This window comes from Larus michahellis, chromosome 4 (genome assembly GCF_964199755.1).
Source record: "Larus michahellis chromosome 4, bLarMic1.1, whole genome shotgun sequence".
Taxonomy (NCBI): domain Eukaryota; kingdom Metazoa; phylum Chordata; class Aves; order Charadriiformes; family Laridae; genus Larus; species Larus michahellis.
Genome location: NC_133899.1, coordinates 13686263 through 13709775, shown reverse-complemented (window position 1 = coordinate 13709775; position 23513 = coordinate 13686263). Strand labels below are relative to the sequence as shown.

At 38.2% G+C, this 23513-nt stretch overlaps 2 protein-coding genes across 4 annotated transcripts in view; both read right to left on the bottom strand.

Moving 5' to 3' along the window:
• C4H19orf12 (chromosome 4 C19orf12 homolog) overlaps positions 1-784 on the bottom strand; it is a 34018-nt gene extending 33234 nt beyond the window's left edge. The window contains exon 1 of the mRNA XM_074583032.1: positions 688-784. The gene's annotated coding sequence lies outside the window, so the exon portion shown is untranslated. The remainder of the gene's footprint in view (positions 1-687) is intronic.
• The window catches only part of LOC141741885 (uncharacterized protein F13E9.13, mitochondrial-like), a 55256-nt gene that overhangs the window by 28665 nt on the left and 3078 nt on the right, over positions 1-23513 (bottom strand). For 2 of the 3 annotated variants that reach the window (XM_074583028.1, XM_074583027.1), the window contains exons 4-8: positions 17632-17812; positions 9929-10079; positions 7645-7772; positions 1654-1749; positions 688-804 (exon numbers count right to left, since the gene is read on the bottom strand). In XM_074583028.1, coding sequence (XP_074439129.1) covers positions 688-804; positions 1654-1749; positions 7645-7772; positions 9929-10079; positions 17632-17812 — 673 coding nt within the window. Of the gene's footprint in view, positions 1-687; positions 805-1382; positions 1750-7644; positions 7773-9928; positions 10080-17631; positions 17813-23513 lie in introns of those variants that run through there. The other variant, XM_074583029.1, reaches the window with a different exon arrangement.

Here is a 23513-nt window from a genome sequence, read left to right as displayed (position 1 = left end):
ACAAAGTAGTGCCAGCCACAATAAACAGGCACCTGAAAGGATTTCTATGCATTGAAACTTTGTCAGCGTATTTAGGAGGAAAAGGGAGAAAAGCAGAAGAATGCCAAGGTTGTCACAAACTGTAAAGAATCTCTTTTCCAGGAGGTCAGCACACCAAAGATATTTCACTGCTTTTGATGGGAGTCACGTGGGAGACAGACTAGTCCGGAAAAAAAGAGAAACCTGAGAAGACTTCACCTCATACCGTAATGTTCTGGAATCACCATTATGTTAATGAAACTAAATTTCTTGAAAATCTTTTTGTCTTTGGAAGGAGGATGTATCTTTTGTCCAGAGAAGCATGGGCACTCTGCCAGCTGACAACCAAAATATGTTTGTATGCTTGCTTTGATACCTACAATATAACTTTCATTAGCATCAGCAGAAGCCTGATGCATAGACGACAAGGAAAGAGACAGAGAGATCCCAGAGGATCTCAGTCCCCAGTCCCAGTCTAGCTCCCAGTCCCAAGGAATGAAAACATATTCCCACATTTTATGCAGCCATGACATAACGAGTATTCTTTGGGTTCTTTTAAATGTCCTTAGAGATAAAAGATCAAATTCAAGGGGAATCTCTCACACCACACACGAGACTGTCATATTTTTCTTCCTACATTTTACAGGAATAATGAAAATCTGTGTTTACCTGTCAGCTTTGGTAGAAAGGTTTCCATCATAATTACACCTTGTGTATTGGAAGGAACCTGGCAGTTTTTAACATCACTAATACTAGTCTGGAGAGGTACAAAGCTGTGGGAGCTTGCTGAAAAATAACAATAAGCCTTTATTAAAATTTCCAATTTTTGCAAAAACATTTTGACTAAATTCGAGCTCTACTTAAAATGTAATTAAATATTTACATTTATTCTCTAATAAGTATTGTAAGTAAATCAATTTCCCAATTATCTTAAATTTTTGTACAGTATACAATTACTACATTTTTGTAATAAATGCACAATTCTAATGAAAAAATAATGATCTTGAACTTTAATAGAGCCCTTCATTTGAGGAGATGAGAGTGCCGTACATTCATTCATTCATTATGTCTTACAACCCCTGTGTGATGTAGGTACTATTATCATCATTTTACAGATGGGGAAACTGAAAGGCTAATTAACTTGTCCAATTTACAATACTCTTAGCTATAAACTTAGGGCATCCCATTGCACTCACAGGCAAAACAAAATTCAGCTCACCTGTGATGAATATTTACTACAAATTCTTAAACTACATAAGCATTTTGCTTATAGGAGAGAATGTATTACACAAGCCTTCGAAGACTTGGTTTTGCATTGATGATGGCTTTGAGTACCACAGAAACGTGCTGCCTAGAAACAGACATCAGAGCACCAGTTTATTGTAAAGGGTCACCATGTTTCCCAGCTAGTTATGGAGATGATGTGCATTTTCATTTAATTTTATTAGCCATTCAAGCACACATTTGTGCTTTAATTCTGTACAATGTATCATACTGCACTTATACACACACACAAAAAAAATAGTGTTTACTGACAAACTCAATCTCTCAGTTTACTTATGTGTTCCATAAATTTCTTTACTCGGTCAGGATCAACACCATTTGCCCAATAACCTTCTTTCTTGAAATACGAACCAATTATTAGAGCGTTTGCATCCAAGTAATTCCTCACATTCTCCATAGTCACTCCAGACCCAATCAGCACAGGAATCTTCACAGCATGTTTAACCTCTGAAGAGAGGAAAACCAAAATTAGGGTTAAGTTCCATCTTTAAAATTCTATCAAGACCCTAATTTGCTTAGTTTTTCAACATAAAGAAAGGTATCAACAAACTCATGATCACAGGATTTCTTACTTCTAATATAAAATGAAACAACTTATCTAGAAAAAATATTCCACCTTTAGCTCTGAACAGCTGTTAAGAAAAAAAATCTCACTTTTATTCCATTTTGCATCCCATTGTATGAAACACTGCAGAAGAATGTTCTTGGGAAACCATCAGAGGATGATTTCAGCACTGTGGAAGACATGAAAGTTGGGTCTTGGTACCACACCTGTACCCCTCTTTATTCTCAAGGAACAAGATTTAAACAAGATTAAGTTGAAGTGGCTGGCAGAGAATGTACTGTATTTTACTATATTCCCTCATAAATTCATTTTTATTCCACATCCCTGGTAAGAAGACATGCTAGATGCAGGACGTTTTTGCACAGCAGGACCAGACCCTTTTACTTACTCTGACAGTTACCATCACACTTAGAGGCTCCGTTGTGCTTGAGGTACTACACATGCATGGAAAGGAGCTATCATTTACTACTGCGTTGCAGTAACGCTCCATATGGATTCCAGGCAAACCAGGTCCATTGCCTTGACTGATGCTGGAGTGACCATGTGGGCTGTCATGCCCCATGTGGAGTCTTAACTGTGTTCTCAGTTTCCCCCACCTTAAGACATGAATAATCACCTCCCACAATCTTTCCACGAAGTAATCAAAGTATAGCTACAAGAATAAGATGCCATTCTTGTTTCCATTCATTGTATCAGCTCAGATTCTTTTTTTGCAAGTCTGGTGAGATCATTACAGCGGCCGAACTACTCAGCAGAGCTGTGCTTATTGCAATTCTTCAGTCATCGGTTTAAATCACAATAATGGTAGTTGGACTGGTGTGTATTTCTGCCAGGTCTCCTTGCTGAATTTATATTATGTTGACAACTAGTAGAAGATCTTCAGTGAAGAAACAAGAAGGGCCTTATTCACAGGGAACAGAAAGGGAATGTACTCTCTACTTTGTGATAAATTTCAGGGACCTGGAAGTAGGAAAGCAAGCAGTGGTCAAGAGACTACACCGATAGCTCCGGCTATTTTACCAGAAAGCAAAGATAGTACTGATAAAGACTACTTCTCTTTCCATAAATGGCAATGGAACAAAAAAAGCCAATTATTTTTCCTATATACAGTATGTCTTACTTAATTATCTGACCCTCTATCTGGCTCCAAAAGGAGAAATAGACAACATATCAAAACAGGGCTCAAAATATTACAGATCCATTTCATTCCTCACACACAGGGGTGGATTTCTGTCCGTGGTTCAGGTGATCAGGTGCACTGTGAAATGCACGCGTTCTGACAGACCTGACCGTGCAGAAACGGGTCTATGGCTCAGTTAATGTAGTTCACATTTTTTATAATAAGAACAAAAGGGGATGGCTGTTTTGATGATGGAAAGGTTCCCCCCGAGAAAATAAAAGGTTATTAGAGTATTTTCTGCAGAACTTGTGTCAGTACCAGCTCTGCGGGGTAAAAAAAAAAAAAAAAAATTAAAAAGCCCAGCTCAAGAATTATGAGCATCCTTCTCATCCTTTCATTTCAAACCAGCCATCCTAAGAGTCACTTGTAGGACTGGATGCTTCATTGCTTACTTAGAGAAATATTGTTAGGCATTATTTGTGACCTTTGAAAACATATGAATTGCCTTAATTGGCGATAAGCTGATGTAAGATGGTTAGAGCTTGAGGTAACTAGGGAAAGCATATATGCAACATATAAAAGACTGCTTCAAAACACTGTTTGTTTAAATGAAGTTTCATCAGAAGCCTAACTTATTAATTATGCTTCAGGGAAGACTAATTATTTATCACCTTCCTAGTTCACTGAAGAAAGGCGATCAGTTAAAATGCTCTCGAATCTCTTCTTAGGTCACATGCCCTGCCATTTTTCCATCTAGGAACAATAACTCCTTCTTACAAAGATTTTAACGCAAAAATAAAACCAGTCCACACAGTCCCTATTGAAAATTTTAAACAAATCAGATGGATCATCCATATATGATTAAAACTTTAGTTATTTCTATGCCTATTTTATATTCTTATTGTCATCCTGATTATAGCAACAAAATAATTCATTTTTAGTTATTTATAGCATTATTACTGAAATCCTGTTCTAGAAAACTCAGAATTTTATTTATATAGTATCTATGTGCTCTTAGAAATATCATATCTGTTTTACATAGATAGCAATGCATAATTAAGGTGCTACAAGTGACCGCAGATTTGTGCAACAGTACTTTACTGTATTCCCAGAGGAACTGCGTTCCAAGTCAATATTTGTTTTTACAACAAGTGCGTAAGGCACATTAGCAGGTAGTTGTTTTATAATTATTTCACATCAGCAGGAAAAATGAAGAGCCAAATAATTAAACAGAGCATGATCACATGGGTGTAAGACAACAGCTCAGCCCTACCAGGCAAAGAGTAAAAACCAGTGAAACCTGAGAGTGCTGTGACACTATTAAAAAAAACCTCGAGGCTTTCCAGAGTAGCAAGGTATCCAGCTCCTGCTGCGATCCATACATGACACGTGGAGTCCGCACGCATCTCCTGTGCTGGAGATTTATTCAGATTGACAATGTGAAGAATGATAGTGGGTGTGCTCAGATCTGCAATGAGACTGGGTTACCTAATTAAGTATGCTACAGATGCTACTTTTAAGTCATTTCCAAGCACATCAAGGCCTAAAGTTGATTAGTAGAAAGTGATGTGTCTATTGGCTGTGTTAATACAAATTCTAACTTGTGAAAGAAAATAAAGCAACAGCAGTGAGATACGCTTTTGCATGGCAATGTTCAGTCACTGTCAAGATGTCTCTAAACACAGAGCTTTGCTTTAAGTCTCTCAGCTTTCTTGGTTTTCTTTTTTGGATTATATTTTTTTTTGATGCAAAGAGAAAAGGAGACAGTTTTGTGATGCTACAGTAACAAGATCCTAAAGTTTACACAACTTGCACATTTCTCCATTTCAATAAACTGTAACTAGAGGGCACTGTGCTCTTTCTTGTGACAGTACATCTGCAGACATGTCTTTAATAAAGTCAAATGAAATAGTGCTTGGTTGCAAAGCACAATGAAAGCATTTGAACTACGGTACGCAAAGTTACATGAAATAAAGGCCCAGTGCTCCTAGCTTGAAAACAATGGTGAAGAGCAGCGTAAAAATAAGCACCACTGTGCCAATAACTTGCTCGACTACTCTTCTTTAACAGCTTTTTCATATGCAGTAATCACTGTACCGTACACAACGCTATGTTTATGGTAATGTTCCACTGTAACATGTTTTAGTTTTTTTAATTCAAAGGACTTTTTCTCTGTCATTAAATCTAGGGCTTACAAAAAGTACCAATCTTGACCTAAACGTACTATCAAAAGGTGAGAGGGTGAATCAGTCTTGATGCCCCTTTTACGAACAATAACTAAGGAGGTGACAGTCACAGCCAGCTGTTGGGTTTCATGGTGTACCCTGTTTTTCACAGGTTACTCAGTTGAGGCCATTTGCTTTGCTCCTTAATAACCTGAAGTCTGACTTCTAGACCTTGTACTCCATCGATCACTGGTGCCCTGGTATGCGCAGGGAGCCCTGGGGCAAAGCCTGCCAGCCTCTGCGAGTAGCAATGCTGATAGTCTAGCAATGCTGATGGTCGCCTGCAAGAAGGCAGCAACACAAACTACGAACAAAAACCTACTGAACGCAGTTCTCTGGCTTGACAGGGAAACACTCATTTCCCACACCCCATCACAAATCAGTCAATTCAACACAAAGACAAAAACACTTCTCTGTTACTGCACAACAAAGCTGGAAAAAAAAAAAAGACATGACAAAAATCTCATCTGTCTCTTGGTTCTGCTTTCAAGAGATGCTTTGCAGTGTGATGAAAGGTGCCCAATTGTGTGTATCATCGTAATACAGCACTTCCAGGGCTGCATAAATTCGTGAAATGCAAGATTTCACTCACATCAACACCAACTTTGTGAGTGTAGATCTGATTCCTTTTAAGAATCTGCTGACATCGATATGCCTAATTTGTCATTTCGTTGTACCCTGGAATATTGATTTTTAAGTTCTTCTCTTAACTGTTTTAAACCAACATCCCTCTCACGAGAGGGCCTGCTGACATCCAAAATGCTGTGACCTAAGTAAAATAAACCCATGATCTGCAGACTCTTGCTTTCATAGCACAAATCCAAACACAAAATTAATGTGTGTACTTCATTACAGCTGCCAACTCTGATTCATTTTGTTCTTTGGGACCAGAAAGAGAACAAGACAGAGACTGACGTGTTTGTTCACACAAAAGAAAAACAGAAGCCATGATGCTGTCTGGCTGGGGACCTGTGACAAAAAGCCTATGGGCCTAGAGGTCATGTTTTGCTCTCTGATGCAGGAAATCAACAGAGGTTGCACACGTGCATCTGTGAAAGCAGAATTTAACCTAGGATTTTGCCCTAAGACTTACCAAATCCTTTTAAAAAATTATTTAATCTGCATTAACAGCGACAGGGACATTAATTGCAGGCAGGGATGGAGTTTTAGATTAACAAAATTTTGCAGTCTCTAAAATACACCTAACTTTCAGGGTCACCTGTTCCACGTCATTTCTAGTTTACTACACCAAAAGACCCAACTGATTCAAGAGCTCAGTGTTCACACCAAGCCATCATTTTTTTTTTAACATTGGCAATTGAAGCGTAGTCATTTATAACCTATTATTTCACAGCAAGTTTAATATGTATGAAATAAGAACCCATTTTGACAAGTTCAACATTAATTTTAAATGCTGTTAAGCACATATGATCTAGATAAAACCTTAAAACACTGAATGATTTCATGTTATTCCAAAAGATGTTTGAGGTTCAGGTATCTATGGCAAGTAAAGTACATTTTTCACCTTGATCAGCTAACATAAGTTCAATACAATACACTCTCCACTGGAACTTGAAAACGTGCTAAGTTAAAGCATGTCAGAAAAAGTAAAACCTAAAAAATACACATTCTATTTTATGTAGTGAGAGGCTGAAATTCAAGCCATTATTCTAAATTAAAATTAGTGATGAAAATTAAATGCCCCCAAGACAGAACTTTAATTCTAGCACGGGAGCAATCTGGTTTCATGAAGACAGCCCAAACTTAGGCCAATATAAAAATATGAAGAATCATACAACCTTTTGCAAAGGTCAATAGGTCAAATGACTCTTTGATAAGAAGTCCACAATATTTAAAAACTATTTTGATGTAATATCTTTCTGTTCTCCAATGAACTTGTATTATTTCTGGAAATCTTCTAAGCAGTTCTTTCCCTGGTATTACTGTTTTGAATGTTGCCATAACAAAATGCCCCTTTTCTTGGAGGGTTCCCATTCTCATTGTGAAAGATAAAAATGCTTAACTCTACAATGGAAAGATTTATAGTTAGTAAGTTTTCTAATAAGGCAATAAAGTAGGTTTTGTTTATATTACGACTTTTTAATGGAAGAGGTTTTTTTTTTTTTTTTACATACTTTTACATAGATTTTTAACTTTTTTTCATTTAAGCCTCAGCATCATTCAGTGTTACATAAGCTTAGAAGAATTTTAATTTTTGTCTTGTCAAATTGTTGTTTAGAAACACGCGACAGCCAATGTGAATAGCACCTCAATCACATTTGTTCTGCTGTATCAAATCAAACCCTACTGCGAGAATTTCTTTTCTTTCTTTTTCCCCCCCTTAAGGAACAGCGGATATATAGATTTCTTTCTACATTAATCCAGAAGCTCATTCACTGCCTGTTGTCCGACCTTCGTATGACAGCTCTCACCTTTCAGCTCCTGAGGATCTGTGGGCAATCCGGTAGCCGTGCCAGTCAGTACAACCCCATCAGCCAGGAAGAGCTCGGCAGCCGAGGCGGTCTCGGCCACGCTGACATCTGCCGTCAGAGCGTGAGCACTGTCAACAGCAGGAACGTACCCTGTGGTTACTGTCGGCACACACATTTGTTATCCATCTTGTTGAATGTTTAGACTGCATTTCTTCATCTTCCCCACTGTCAGAACAACCAGAGGCAGGCTTTGTGAGAGAGGGTAAGCGTCCTGTTTTAAATTGGGAAGTAAAATTGCACTACGAACAAGAGGAAAAAATCCCAGCCTTTTCCATCAGGGAACCATAATTGATCGGTCTATTGTTCTGGGTCTCCCGTCTCTAAAGAGCGATCGCTAAGTGAGAACTACCAAGTGTCAGTTGAGACAGCTGCTTAGAAGTCGAGCACCTGTATTTCAGAAATGTTGAGCACACACAGCGCTCTGACTTCAAGTGGGAGTTGTGGATGTGCAGTCATTCATAAATCAGGTTCTGTTGCCTAGAACAGAATTAACACCCTCCACTTCATTTCACGAAGTCCAGCTAACAGAAAGTATAGTTATTACCTATGATATAATCACAGGAATCATCTTACACAGCAATTACCTGCAACCTAGCTCTTCAACAGCGGTCTTTGATACATGGGTGACACACGTCGTCTGAAACCTATAGCAGTGGCAGCTTTTAATATAAACTGTTCTAAACTTTGAAAGAATCCCAGCTATTGCTGGTTCAACACCTAACTGTTGTTTCTATATTTCCATTTAAGTAGAAAACAATGGCTATGGCCAGCATGCTGCACTGATGAGCGGTGATGGATCCAACCTCTTTCCTGGATCAGCCTGGATGGACAATGCTCTTGGGGGGACCATACTTTGGCCATACTCAGAGGCAGCACATGTGTGCAGTGCGTTCCGCTCATGGCAACGGATGCAAAAGGAAGAACACTAACTCCCTTTCTGCAGCTGGAGACAGGCAGGCCTAAGTACCTAATACATACAATGAGGCTGAAAGAGGGCTTAAGGGTAGTAGGCACCCTAAAACTAGCACGTGGAGGGTAGCCATAACACGGCAAGTAGACTACAAAGATCGTTTTTCCCCATTTAAAGAAGAGAAGGCTAGCAGCTGTCAGTGACAGGAGCATTTTTCTACATGAAAACACTCAACCAACAAGTCCCTTAACATTTCCTTCTCAGCTTATGAATCTGCCTGAAATAAAAAACTGTTTTCCCCTTCTTAAAAAGCAAACCCTTTGAACAACAGGAAGTACAATCCAAACATCAATTCATCAGTTGTCAAGACAAAGGAAAAAAAAATATCTCATGATGCAATGTGTTTTTGTTTTACAAAGAGGTCTAATGCAATGTATTTTTATATACACACACACACACGTATATAAAGAAATAATCAGAAAGAAACCACTCTGAAAGGACCTTAAAAGCTTAATTTTACCATGCTACATTGTCACCTTTCTATTTTGAAATTTATTACCTGTGTATTAGGTATTTAAGATCTCCCAGACTTGGTTATTCTCATGATTACCCACATACTACACACAAACATTTTAATTAGGTTATTTGGCATGTATAATACATAACACTTGAGCAGTTCTTCTGGGGAAAAAAAACCCCAAAGAGTGACATCTAAATAGCTGAAAGTACCATGTGACAGTTGTGACAAAATATCATCAGAAAAGAAACTGCATTCATCTGTCATAAGTTCCTTCTGTTTGATAATCATAGAACACAATCCGTACATAGACAGCGCTGATTTTAGAAGAAATCAGTACTATTTGGCAGGAAGGAGAAAAAAGAGAATAGCTTTTACAATGCCAAAATATTATGATTTGGATGCTTTTATATAGCAACTGCTTGCATAACTAGAAATAACCCTGGATGCCTAGCCTCCAGAAACAAAATTTCTTTAAACGCAATAGGCACATGCACAAGTATACAAAAATCTCACCTGACACCAGATGCAAAACTTTTAGTCTGCATTTATAAATCCTGAAGGTTAAACAACTGCAAACTCCACAGATGCAGCAACATGCAGCTTACAGGTGCAAATTTATTTTTAAACTTATCCCCTAATAGCACTGCAAGACCTTGCTTGAACAACGAAGTTCTCCCTATATCATTAACTTTCCTGACACTAAATAGGCATTGAAAAAAATAATATTAGAAAATGGAGAAAAATATAAGATCATTATTACATTCATATTTACATAAAATATTGCTTGCATTTACCTATGTTTCTTTTTAATATCAGCAAAAATCTGAATGTTCTCTGCTCCAACTTGTTTTCTGTATCGTAGCAGGTTACCTGCACAGGCATTTATAATCCCTTCATCAGCAACATGAGAAAACACAAACCCTTCAGCCCGGATAAAATCAAGACCTGAAAAAAAAAAAGAGATATTTGCAATATCTTCGGTAAAACTGAAGACTGAAAAAAGCAGAAACACTAAAGACAAATAAATCCCCACCTTTCTGCCCCTCGTATGTGATCCCAACACAGGTTGTTCCATATGCTCTACGAATAAGCAACCTTGCTTTTCCACATATTTAAGTTTTTCATTCTTTATTTTCACCCATATTCTCTCTGACTCCTTCTTGCCATCTTCCGGCCTTCAACTCCTGCCTCTCCCATAGGGAGCAAACTGGTGGGCTCTATACCCATGGTTCCCTTCTCCTTCCCAGTCCCTATCAAGTTTATTGCTGTGTGCCTCCAAACAGGCAGCTGCACACCCTGCCCTGCCTCTTGCCATGACCTGCAGGTGGGCACATGCCGATGGAGGAGCAGGTAGGTCAAAACACAGCTCCTTTGTCCTAACGATGTGTCTTCTCTCCAAAAAGGGTCATTAGCTTGGGCCCTTCCCCTCTTTCCAGGTACTCTTTCATTGTATTACTTCTTTCCCAACATCTGTTCCCCTTGGATGCCTGAAGTTAAATATGCCTGAAGTTGGCCATCAGGTCAAAAAACATCGGGGACATGGACACAGACAGAGGAATAGCATTAAGTCTTCTTTCTCTAGGAAATTAGGCAAGAAAACACAGGCTGCAACACATTATATACAACCTGTTTGACTCTCCATCTGAACGTAGCTTGCATTTCCTACCACCACATCACCACAGTACCACATCAACAAATTACTTCTAAAACTGTGCCAAAGGTACAAAAATATAAGCTTTGGGAAGAGTGAAACATTTTCCACTCTACTCCGAACTTAGTCCAACCATTAACTCTACCATGTCTTAGTAACATGGTCTCCACCATATTCATTCATTTTTTGCACTAGGAAGGTTTTGTGGGATGGATGCTTCAGAGAAAGATATGAATAGCAATGACTTCACACAGGCCATTCATCTGCTCTCAGGGACCCCCTACACAGCCTTGAAATATCTCTGCATTGAAATACTGAAGCCTTGGGCCATGGTGTAATAAGCTGTGAGGGACAAGATTGAATTCTGACTCCCTTATTGTATGCCCCTCTTGTCTCCAGTCCTTCATAGCCTTGAAGTTTATTTCACCTGTCACTTAACATACGTTTAAAAGCTCCGCACTCATCTTGTGCGGCTTTTGCTGTTCTTCCAGTTTGCTTTAGAGGTCTTTTCCAAACCCTTCCGAAGCTCTACTGCTGCTCCAGCTTTGGAGTCTGCTGCACATTTGATTAGAGCTGACATCATACCAGGGAAACCAGTGCATGTGAAAGCAGCCATCAAGAATGGAATCCCACCCACCAGAGAACCATTTAGGCAACAGCGGCCTCACCTTAGCAAATTTCAAATATAAACATAAACGATCTTTAAAATGTATTTACCAAACAACAAGGTGTCTGTTTATTCTAAAATTTCAGTTTCATTCCAAAAGCCCTGAAGTTGCAGAAACAAAAGCTTACGCCTGATAGAGAAGAGCCTGTATTGCTTAGCAACACAGGCTCCGGCTAACAAGAAACATCGCAGATGGATGCCAAATCAAACGCGAGCTGTCCTGGGCCTTCAGATTAGCAGGTGAAAAGCATGGAGTATTCTCAGGATCCAAAGCCAAGAGTGTGCCACCAACACCACTACGGGTGCTAGCAGACATTGGGTAATTAACAGTGCAAATAGCTAGACTGAGACTTCTGCCTCTAGGAACAAAAGCTGCAGGTTCTATTATAATCACCCAAGTTTACAGCACAATTCAGAGTTAAATAAGAAAAAATTACTTCTCCTCTAATCATAAGACTACTGATGAGTCTAGAGATATGTTACATTTTCACAGCAATCATGATGTCTAACTCAGGACAGGGGCTATTCATTGAGTAACTTCATTTACTGAAGTCACTGCTTGTAAGTTGTTTGTTGATGCTTGGTTTGCACTTCCTTAACTTAATAACTTAAGACTTTCTGCTCAACATTAGGATTATACTTAGTTTAACAAGGCTGCAATCTCTATCTGGGTTTTTGGGGGCTACAAAAATACAAATTTTAAGCAACTGTAATAGGTGCAGGCACCAAATCATTACCCTTCTGTTTTATGAAGCCATAATCAGATTCCGCTAATGAATTCATTTTTACACTCATAAAATTGTGAGAATGATACTATTGCTTACTTTCACATTTGGCTAGTTGAAAAGTAATAGCCGTTGAATAGTTAATAGGCAGTCCCATTTCTGACTTATATGGGAACAAAAAAAAAAATAATCGTAATCTGACTGGAAAACAAGAACAGGAAATTTCCAACGAAACCTAATAAACAGAACTGCAAGACTATATTGAGAACATGGAATCAAGTAACCAGCCACTGCAGGGCCTGTGCAAGGAACTAGCACTTGTCTCTTCTTCCAAAGTTAGTGTTACTCCACTTTAATTCTAATTAAACAGCTTAACCTAAACAGCTGTGGAGGTCTATCAATTGTATATTTTTTTCCTTCCCATGATAATTTATGATTATAAGGAAAAAAATGACAGACAAACACTTCTGCTGGGCGAGAAAATATTGCAAAACTGAATTGATGGAGGAAATAGTACTTTTATTTATCCATCTTGAATGCTGCAAATGTGCCTGTTACTGCATTTTTAACACCACAAAACAGTGAATCGGACGTAATTGAGAAGCCCCTTCTCAGACACGTTCTTTCCTTGAGTTATAAAGTCAAATGGAGCTGGAAGCTGGATTTACTGCTTTCACAGAAATGGGATCCGGCCTCTGCAAGGCAGCAGCTCCTGGTTGCTGCTGAAGTTTAGACTTCAGGCAAAAACCTTTGCCTTTACACAGAGGCAAGATGCTGCAGATACCACCACTAAAGTTATCTTGTTTTATACGTGCAGTAAATCCTGGCTCTCAGCTCTTCTTGCCTTCCTAATTCAAAAAGAATCCGAAAGACTGATTTTGTGCTGAAAATGGAAACTCAGAGGAGTATTGACTTTGCCTGCTATTGATGCTAGAGGCATACAGTCTCCATGCTGCAAAGACCTTTTACTACTCAGGACATCGTCTTGCAGCAGCTCCTTCCATGCTCAGCATGAATTGCAGGCCTGGGAGAAGCGTCTCCAGCAGAGTCCACAGCACCCACTGCCTTCTTCCACAGCACCTGCAGATGCTCCCCCGCTGCAGTTCTCAGCTTAGCTGCCTCCCCCCGCCACAGCATTAGCATGGGGGCGGTTAAAAAGAAAAACAAAAAAGCAGGATACAATTCTGCCCCATTATACCCCACCTTAAACAGTATCGTGGGCTGTAGCAAGTGAATTCCTGTGGAGGATATCTCTGCTGGTGGCTGAGGGAAAGGAATGGTCTCACACAGCAAAGCTGCATTTATAGAAGACATGGAGATATCTGGGTACCTGGGATATCCTCTGATACGAAGCCTCACTTAATCAGCTACCAACTGTGTCATTATCATTGATGAAGACTAATTCAGAAATGGGATTTCAGTAACATCATCCTTAATGCAAAAAAAGGGCAGTTTCACAGTCAGGTGGAGAAGCAGATGGACTAGATGATTATTTTAAGTCCTTTCCAACTGAACTATTCTATTCTAAATTTATGAGATGAGAGAAGATAAACTTAAAAATTGAGTCCTGATTCATGACGAGTGTAACACAGGCTTACCTGGGTGTGGGGAAGCTGCACTCTGCAGTAGACCCTACAGTCCTTGCTCTCAGGCACCCAGACTGAAGCTCTGGCCATAAGAGAAGATCATAACTTGCCTCTGGCCCATGTGCTTGAGTTTTCCATCCCGTGGAGTCAAGGTACAGCAGGGAAGGGTACCCGGAATATCTAAAGTGCTCCAGTGCATCACTACAGAGATATAGCTATGGTGACTGTTTTATGCCTCAAAGACTAGCAGATGGCCAGGCCAATATTCCACAACAGCAGTATTTCTTGAAATACCTCTTCTCACCATTCGCTTTGTCTCCATTCGGTTAATGATGGGCCAGTTATTTATTTCTTCTCAATCACTGCTACATATCGGTAATGGAGAGCATGCAGAATGTGCAAAATAAAGGGAGTATCACCAGCATGTACTCCCTGTTTTATAAAGGCCCTGCATCTCCTCTGCAAAGACCTACACTGATAGATTAGAGCCAAGCAGAACATCTCACTAAGGCAAGGGAAAACAAATAGCAGCTGAGGGCTTTTGGGCAATTCCTTTAGACACAACAGTCCCCTCTAATATCAATTAGCAAACTTTCAGTAAAAGAAAAGCCATGTAATTTGCAAGTAGATCAACAACAAACAACACTGAGTACATGAAATTAACACAATGGTTAACTTCAGGAAACAAGACACACTGATAAATAAGTATGGAAAACCAAAAGCTATGCCTAAATCTGACCCAGACTTAGTGAACATATTGCGGACATTCCTGAGCACTGAGAAATGATAACCAGTAATATTTGCTAAACAAAAATAGATAAGGGAGCATATCTATTTTTACCTCCTCTACAAATGCTCATAGGACCTGCTTATATACATCATTCTGTTTCAACCTCAAGCAGATGCAGTTAATTAAATCAGAAACTACAAACAGGAAATTATACACCTCTAAAAAACACATGGTACACCTGTTAATAATGAACCCATTGAAAAATAACCCTACCAAACAAATTCTGACTTGCTTCTCCACAAAGAGCATTTTAGGAAAAAAGGAAGATAATACAGTCTTTAGAGGACGTCATTAAAATGAACTATTAAGAAGGGTTGTTTTTCTGAGAATAAGTATTTGATATTAAGATGGCTTCCAGTCAAAAGTATAAATACAAAACTGTACTATTCTGTATTGTCTCTATGTTTTGTGGTCTATGGTTCCTTAGGGACCTACATAGGGATTCCACTGAATGTGGAAGAGTATAAAAGTTGACCAGACGGCTTTAATATTAAAGAAAGGCATCTCCCCCTGCTATTTGTCTATATAATTACACTAATTTTTGAGTGGGCGAACATTTTCATATCTGCCCTTAGGAGCAGAGGGAAAGCGAAAGCGAAGATCCGAGGCAGTGACGCTGGTTTGTGGGGCAGATGGAGGAGGAACACATGCCCTGCAGAGAGGCCCAGGGCAGGAGGATGCCGTGACCTGCCGGATGGCTGCCCTTGGGCAACCACCTCCTTCAGCCCCCTGTGGTGGACCTGCCGGCGCCTTGAACCAAGAGCATTCAGCACTGCTCTAACAGTCTGCAATAACCTTTTGGAGCTGGGAGGATGTTGACAACAACTGTTTTGGCTCAGTAGTTTTTTGATAACATGAGGAACTGGTTGTTTCTGTCAGAAGCGTGGAGACACAGCGCTTCCCTTTTTCCTCATGATCCCCCACTGTTTTCCTACCGCTGCCCCATACCTTTGCTGAAGCACCCAGCACAAACTGTTTCGCTGGCATTCCTTCCTTTAGGTGACTAACTGAATAAATAAATATTTCCTAAAGAACCAAAATAAGTTTTAAAAATTCTCAGCCTTCTCAGATGCCTCATCCCTTTATTACTGTTATTTTCAGGTTTATCCAGTACCTTGTCAATATGCTAAGAAAACTCAGTAGTTTCATCTGTTACTATTTGCCTACCCACAACACGCTTATTAGCATAACCACATGTTGCTGATGTTGAGCTCCTTCTAGTCACACTGTAAACCTGCTGACTTTTTCCCCCTTTACAAAATAAAATCACTACTTTCACCTAGAGAACACTCACTATTTCCCAGTGCAGTTCTTTTCAGAACCATTATTTCTACCAAAGATAGGAGTTTCCACAGGGAAAATGAAATGACTGCATAGTAGCAGGAGATGCTACGTATGCTTTTTAGCTAAACCACCTTCAGCAATTATTTTTTGTAGCGGAAGCATACAGGGCCTGCTTTATTAATAGCTACCTATTAAAACTATATTGACATTAAAGTCACTACTAAGTTGCTACAGAAAAACTACTCAAAGTTTTGCTACCTACACAGTAGCACTCACTCTTCTATGGTTTTGCTTAAAGTGATTTTCTTTTTGCTTTTCTGTTCAGTGAACTCAAGACAACCATTTTTAGAGAAGTGCAATGAAATGCATTAAACACAGGCCCTTCCTAGCTGGTGTTCTCCAGTTACAGGGCAAGTAGTGCAGAACGGTAGTAGAGCTGAGCAAAACCCAAGCCCTCCAGGAATTCTCTCCCTCATTAATAATTGCTGAGAAGTAAGAGCTGAGAAGTAAGAGAAATACATTATTGCCACACTATATCCCTTAGTGATCAATTTTGCTCCTAAAAGGATGTATAACTCACCAACGGTTTGACTACTGCTTTTAAAAAATAAGATGTGTAAATACATTTGCAAATGTCTATGTACCTCAAATATCCCACATGCATACAAACCCTAAAAACTAAAACTGGATTCTGTTAGGATTTTTATTTTAGGTTTTCATATAGGTTCTACTGCAGCAATAAAAATTAGGTTTTGTCAGTTTGTCAAGTAGCTAGATACCTTGAAAATGGCAACTTCTGATTTTAAAACGCTCAGAACAAATCTGAGTTCAAAACACATCTACTAACAAGTATTCCCCCAGAAAAAAGGAATTTAAGACTTTTAGAACATATTCAACATAATTAAAACTGCCACCGCAGATAAGTTAGCCTACATTATTTTACCTGAAGTATGGTTTTCAATTAACACTAGCATCTTTTAGTTTTGCATTCTTACAAAATTCTGCCTGTTTATAAAATTTGTACATTCAAAAATGTGCAACCTTACTGTAATCACATATACAATTTGGGCAACAACAGGCATTAACCCTCAATTTATGAAATATTTAGGAAGTACAAGCCTTCCGCATTAAACCAGTCTCCATCTTTAAATCATGGAACTTTACATATGGAAAAACTAAAATTGCTTCAGCAAGCAGTAGGAGCAGAAAGGTTAGCAAGTCTAGGATTCATGCAATAAAGATAGATTAATTTATATTTAATTCCCCCAAATGCAATTTAATCTTAAGTAGTTTGGCTAGCTGTACACTCAATTTTTTGTTATTATATAAAAAGCTTCGTTCCATCCATTCATTAAAAAAAGGCAATGAAAACTTAGTTTTAATGGATAACAGTAGTAGCAACAACATATAATTAGATGCTGAAACAGGATGCTTAACCACAGTGGGTTAAACTGATCCTCAAATATAATTTAACTGAAGTAAATAGAGTTACACCAAAGGTGGCTTTTAGACATGAGTAGGTTTAAACTAATCATTATATTTAGACAGGTTTCACATAGAAAGCTGCAGCAGCAGCCTTGGGATTTTTAGCTGCCTCCAACTGAAGCAGTATGCAAGTATCATCTATTATAATCAAGCAGGCATCTTCCTCAAAATCTAATTTCTGCTTTTTCAGGGTACAGTGAGCTTTTCATGTCTCATTTTTCATAGTATCTATGTTAGTACAATGCACAATTTGCAGAGAGTAAATGCCATAGCAAACAACGGTAATAACCAATGAGTCATTTCTATTACCTGCAGCAAGAGCAACGGCTATCGCCTGTTGGTTTGCAGCACACAGGATCTGGACACCCAGCGCAAGATGGGGACAGGTTCGTCTCACCGCGGCGCTAATGACTGTCATCGCTGCCGTCACTTCAGGCCCAGGACACACCGTGTAAGGAAGATCATGCATGTTTTCTACTATCAAGCCATCCTGCGGAAATTATTATAAAGAAATATGATTAAACTGGGAAAAAAGGAACTTAAAAAAAACACAGCTAGTTTACCATTACGCTCTTCTGTATTAAAAGACAGATGAGTTTAAAGGTTTTCCTTCAAAGGAAGGAGGATCCACAGTAAATTGTGTTGATGCATACAACCACTTATAAAAGTGCTTTCATCAACAGCACAGTATTTGCAGGGAAGTCATGAAGAGAAATAAATGTGATTTTAGCTATACATTCATCAGTTTGGTTTCTTTGATCCATCCTAAAATGTGAACTATAGGCGAATGAGTTAAATCCTATACCTCATTAAAAATAGCATAAAGTCAAACTTCAATTATCCAAGTGGAATATAGGATATTGAGTATGTTTGGATAACGGAGGATTTAGAGATAATCAAGGAAATTTTCAATTCAATTAATGTCAGAAAATAAGTGTTATTTTGGATAAATAAAGGAACTTTTTGTTTGACTATTATTGTGCCTATTTGCAGTGTGCCTAATACCATAGTATTAATTATTGACATTTCTCCCATTCTGGACTCAGAATTACTTGAAGGAAGATAATGCTATTTATTATCTACTGTACCTCTCACTCCACACAGACATACTCTTAGCAAACAATGGAGTGATGATAAAATACTCTGCTGATATAATTTATGCAATTTATTAAAAATCTTTGTATACTATCTGGTACCCTGTACTTTTCCAATCATTGTATAGTACATACCAGAAAGTTTTCAACAACTATAAATTATATATAATTTTGGCAAGGTCTAACAACAAAGAGTAGAAGTATAGCCATGAAACATATTTCAAGCCTGATGTTTTGCATTTGCAGTGAAAATGTTAAAAGAAGCTAGAAATTTCTCACCTGCTTCTGTCTAAAAATACAAAAGTTTAATAGACAAATTAATTGTGTATACAGAAAATAAATTCCATTCCCTCTGGAGTTCTATCACACATCTTAATCCTTTAAAATGAGAGCTTTATATTTCAAAGATATTGTAACTGAACCAGAATAGAAAGAAGAACATTTGGGGAAAAAAATACAAGTAGAGATTAAACAAAGAAGTTTGGTTGATAATAACCTAGAAAATCAGGAAGGGGGTAAAAAAAGGTTTCCTTTTAAAAAAAACTTTCATATGTAACGCTTCTTTACTCTTTGTTGTAGTGTAGAAGCCCTTTTGGCAGTAAAAGATAAGACAGTATATAAAATGCAGTCAGCATTTAATGGCTGAATTACAGGCTAAGCCACAGACATCATAAATGAACACCTAACATGGAGGATGGGGAAAACAGAATGGAAATAATCCGGAAATATGGTCAGTGCAAGCACAGGACCCACACACGTTCTGTGCACCAGCATACAGCTGCCTTTACCAAATGACTTACAGCTGAGTATTTAAATGCACAAAATACATGCTACCTTAAAAACAGGAGGACACAACCTATTAATGGAAAAAAGTGATCTAATGTTATGAACACCCAACATTAGACCTACGTGCTATTTGGTGCCATTCATCAGCATACTTAATTACAGAGTTCCAGTCCAAGAAAACCTCAACCAGGCAAAGGAAAACCAGATATGACAAATAACCAAAACATCTGCCCTTGATTTTATTTCTATGTCCAATTCAATGTATGATTTAACATCCACACTTCTCTACCCATGATGGGAGGCAGCCATATAACAAACCAGTCCTCAAAAAACCCACAGCACGAAAAAAAAATAATAAAAAAAAAATCACAAACTTTTAGTCAGTTTCTCTGGAATGATGTCAGGACTGTTCCAACAAATCTGAACTGACCAAATGGTCTTGTACCTCAGGCACAACTACTGAATCCTTTGTGGTACCAACCCTTAGCCTTTTGCCCTCTGTACACATCAATATATTAGGTCTGTCTAAGCAAGAATGCAAAGTTTGTCCGTAGTAGTATGGGACAAAAGGATTAATGTGGAACTGTAATGTTTTAACAAAACAAACTCAAGAACTGCAATGTACACTCAAACCCAGGTAATTCCTTGAGGCCACAAAACCTGGAAGCCCTTGGTCCCTGGCTCAAGAATGCTCTACTTGGCAGACTTCACCAAACCCTGGATGTCTTGGAAACCCCAAGCTTAACATAAGGGCAAGGATCTCGGATCTGCAAACCAGAAGCCCCGGCTTTCAGGCAGTCAAAAATCCCCCTCAACAGACACACATGAAGAAAAGCATCTGGGAACGGGGCCTTCAGATGATCAGCTCATGAAGAGCCACACTAGTAGCTGAAAAAGCAGGAGAACGGGCTGTCAGAATTCCACAGGAATTCTGCAGTGAAACTGCGCTTTACGTGAGTTGCTACTACTTTGACAGCTCAGGATTTGCATAAAGCAAATTATTCCATTAGATACATTAATGAATTAATTCATTTAAAAATTAATTAAAAACCCTAGCCACACTAGTGTGCATAAAAAGTATCTGATTGAATTCTAGTTCAAAATGCAGGCATATGGGAGAGTTCCAACATTTCCCTTTTTTGCCTTAAACTTACTATATTCACTTTTCAGCAGTTGTCTCTTTCTATGGCCTCAAGGTCCACAGTTACAGTGAATATTTTTGGTGTTATTTTAATAATGTGTTATTCTTTTAGTACCATCCGATAGACTATGTTCTTTTGCATATTATGTTTTGTTTAATTAAAAAAGAACAACATATGTTCTGCAATACAGAGAGCTGAATTACAGATGCATTAACTCAAAGCTTTCTTTCATATTTTATATAAAAATATAACACCACAGATTTCTGTGTTTACTGAATTGATATGTATGTAAAACAGACTTCAGTACTATCAGACAGCTAATTAAAATGGTGGATAGAAAACAGTTATGCTAAATTAAAGTTCTTGGAACTTAAGCTTATAGTTCAGAAGTCTATGGGAACAGCTACTGTATTACACCCTCCAAAGCAAAATTTATTTAGATAGTACGAGATAAAACTCTAGCACATACCTTTTGTGTTCCTTTTCCATTGAGCATTAAGATGATTTAAGTGTTGCTTCTATATAATAGCCTTATTACAAGTAATTCTCAAACAATATATTTCCTTTTTACTTTGAATGACTTCTGAAGTGCTACATATGTGCAAAGTGCCTCTTGTATCACAGTTAGCTACTGGAAAATAGGTCATTTAAATAGCTCTCTGATTATATAGAAAAATAATTTCCTTTGCTTTACTCCACTTATAGAAATGACCTCTTAAAACACTTCAGCTGCGTGCACATATATCACAGTAGAAAAGCCTCAAAAATAGTCACAAAACTAAAAACCACAACAGGTATAACAATCATACAAGCTTTAACTCAGCATCTACCTAATGTAACTTTTACCTTGGGCATCTTTAACCCCAGTGTTTTCCCCAACAGAAAGGCTTTACCTACAAACACATACACACCAATATAAAGCTTTGCAAGCTCAAAGCAACTACTCTTTCCTACAGGAAGAAAGGGGCTTTTTGTACCATACCCATTATTCTACAAGCTCAGGTATGCACCAGGACAATTACAACCTTTCCCCCCACCACAGTCATGTGCCCCTTATAAAGGAAATCAAGTGCCTTTGTAGAGCATTTATTTGCTGTGTCTAGGCACAGCTTCTGAGCAATTCCTTTAAAAACTCTACCTCTAGAGCATGAGATTAGGGCCTTAATATAGATAAGTACATATCTTATGTTTTCCTGCATATACCATAGGCAGTAGTTGTGGGGAGGGTTGCCTACTGTTTTGTTCTACTGCAATATAGCTAAGATTTGAAATGTTAATTTCTGTAATTGAAGTGATAACTACCTGTGTGTTTCTATGCAGAAATACTAGCTTATTCTGTCTCAACTGTTATTAAACTCTAAGTAATTTGAATTCCAACTATCATTGTAGCTATAAGAGTAATAGGCTTGAAACTTATAATTTTTTAAAAACTTCAATGTAAAACAGGTACTAGCAACTCCTTCTCTAGGTGCAGAGCCAAAAGAAGGGTCAGGAGGATCAGAATAGCCGTGAATGTGCCTCTAGAGACATCAATGGGAAAAGAAGCAAACCTAAAACTTTGCATGGTAAGAAGCACCATGATATTTGCAACTCAATGCAGCTCTATAATTTTGGGATTTTTTTTTTAAAAGAAATAGTCCTACTTATGTATCTCTAACTGTCTTTAATATGAGCTACTCAAGTGGCTACAGCTAGATAACAGCGACTAGTAGTAAAGTGATCTCTATCAATGAAATCAGAGGCAACTTGTGCTCTATTTTCTGGCTATAAAGTAAGCATCACCCAGGCTGAATGGAATGAATAAAAGTTAACTTGAATATATATTTTGCATTTTTCTTAAGCAAAAACAGATAGAAATTGGAAGGATCATAATGCCTCATAGCTTGCTGCTTATAAAATCTTGTCTAGGGAATTTCATTGTTTAGCAACACACAAGTACAAACCATATACATTTTGAGCACAGATGGCTTCCTAACTGAACACTCACTTGTTTTCATTACTGTGCTCTAATATCACAAATCTTTCATATTTATTATGTTAAGCTGCTAATGTGCCAGACAAGTCACCTTTTTCTGAACATACTAAGACTTACTTCCAAGTGCAACGCATATTGAGTGAGCAAGACCATATACTTTATTTTTAAAAGTCAACACCAATTCAAGTAACTTGAGACAATATGTAAATATCTAGTAGCAGCAAGCTGGTTACGTATCTTCTTAAAGGCTACTGTAGGCGGCATTTGGAAAGACTGTCAGTAGAAACATCCATGGAAAAAACCTTTAAGTTTCTAGCTCTTCTTCTACAAGAAAAACACACAGCTTAGAAGTACTCACTGGGAGTACTGAGGGCGAAACCCAAATATGTTCCTATTACAGAAGCAGGATAGTCAGTTTGGAATAGTGGTGATCTTTGTGCAAAAGCCAGGAAGCTCCTAAAGTATCTGTAATGAATACTTGCATTTCACAGTAAGTACCAGTAAAAACTAAACAAGTGAATTGCAGAAAGTGTTAGGCAGCCATACTGATATCTATGGAAGCTTTCCTCATTATCTCTGACCTTTATGGCATTAATAAAGGGTTTGTTTGTCATACTGCTGTAACACTATGCTGTACAGACCTTTAGATTAAAGATTGGTGTGGAATGTGTACTGATTTTCTTGTGACTTCTACAGGAAAAAGACTAAGCATAACTTTAAGCCCTGTATTTGTCCAAATGTGTAGAGGAATGACTGCATTCACCTCATCTGCCTACCTGAGAGGTAGGTTTAAAAATATATTAAAGTTCAGAGACAGTAATGCAGTAGAAGAAAAGGTAAACCAGTTAGACCTGGAATAGCAGAATTCATTACATCTGTTAAAAAGATAATAAAGTATAAATCCCAATTTAAAATTTTGTGTTACTACCAATTTTAAAGCTTGTCTTAAAACTGTTCCAGCTTTGTGCATGTCAGCAGTGAAAGTAACTGCCTCTGTACCCTCCCTCACTTTTAGGTATACTTGGTGTTTTTTCCCTGCTGCTAAAGGTTTCAATGTGCAATTAGTATGTAAGAGAAATGGTAAACAAGCACTGGAATGTGGGGCAATGGCTTTAGGAGTTACAGATCACTTTTGTAACCACTTCCTCTAACACCGGAAGATGGAGACTAGTACTTGCCACTCTTCTCATGTAG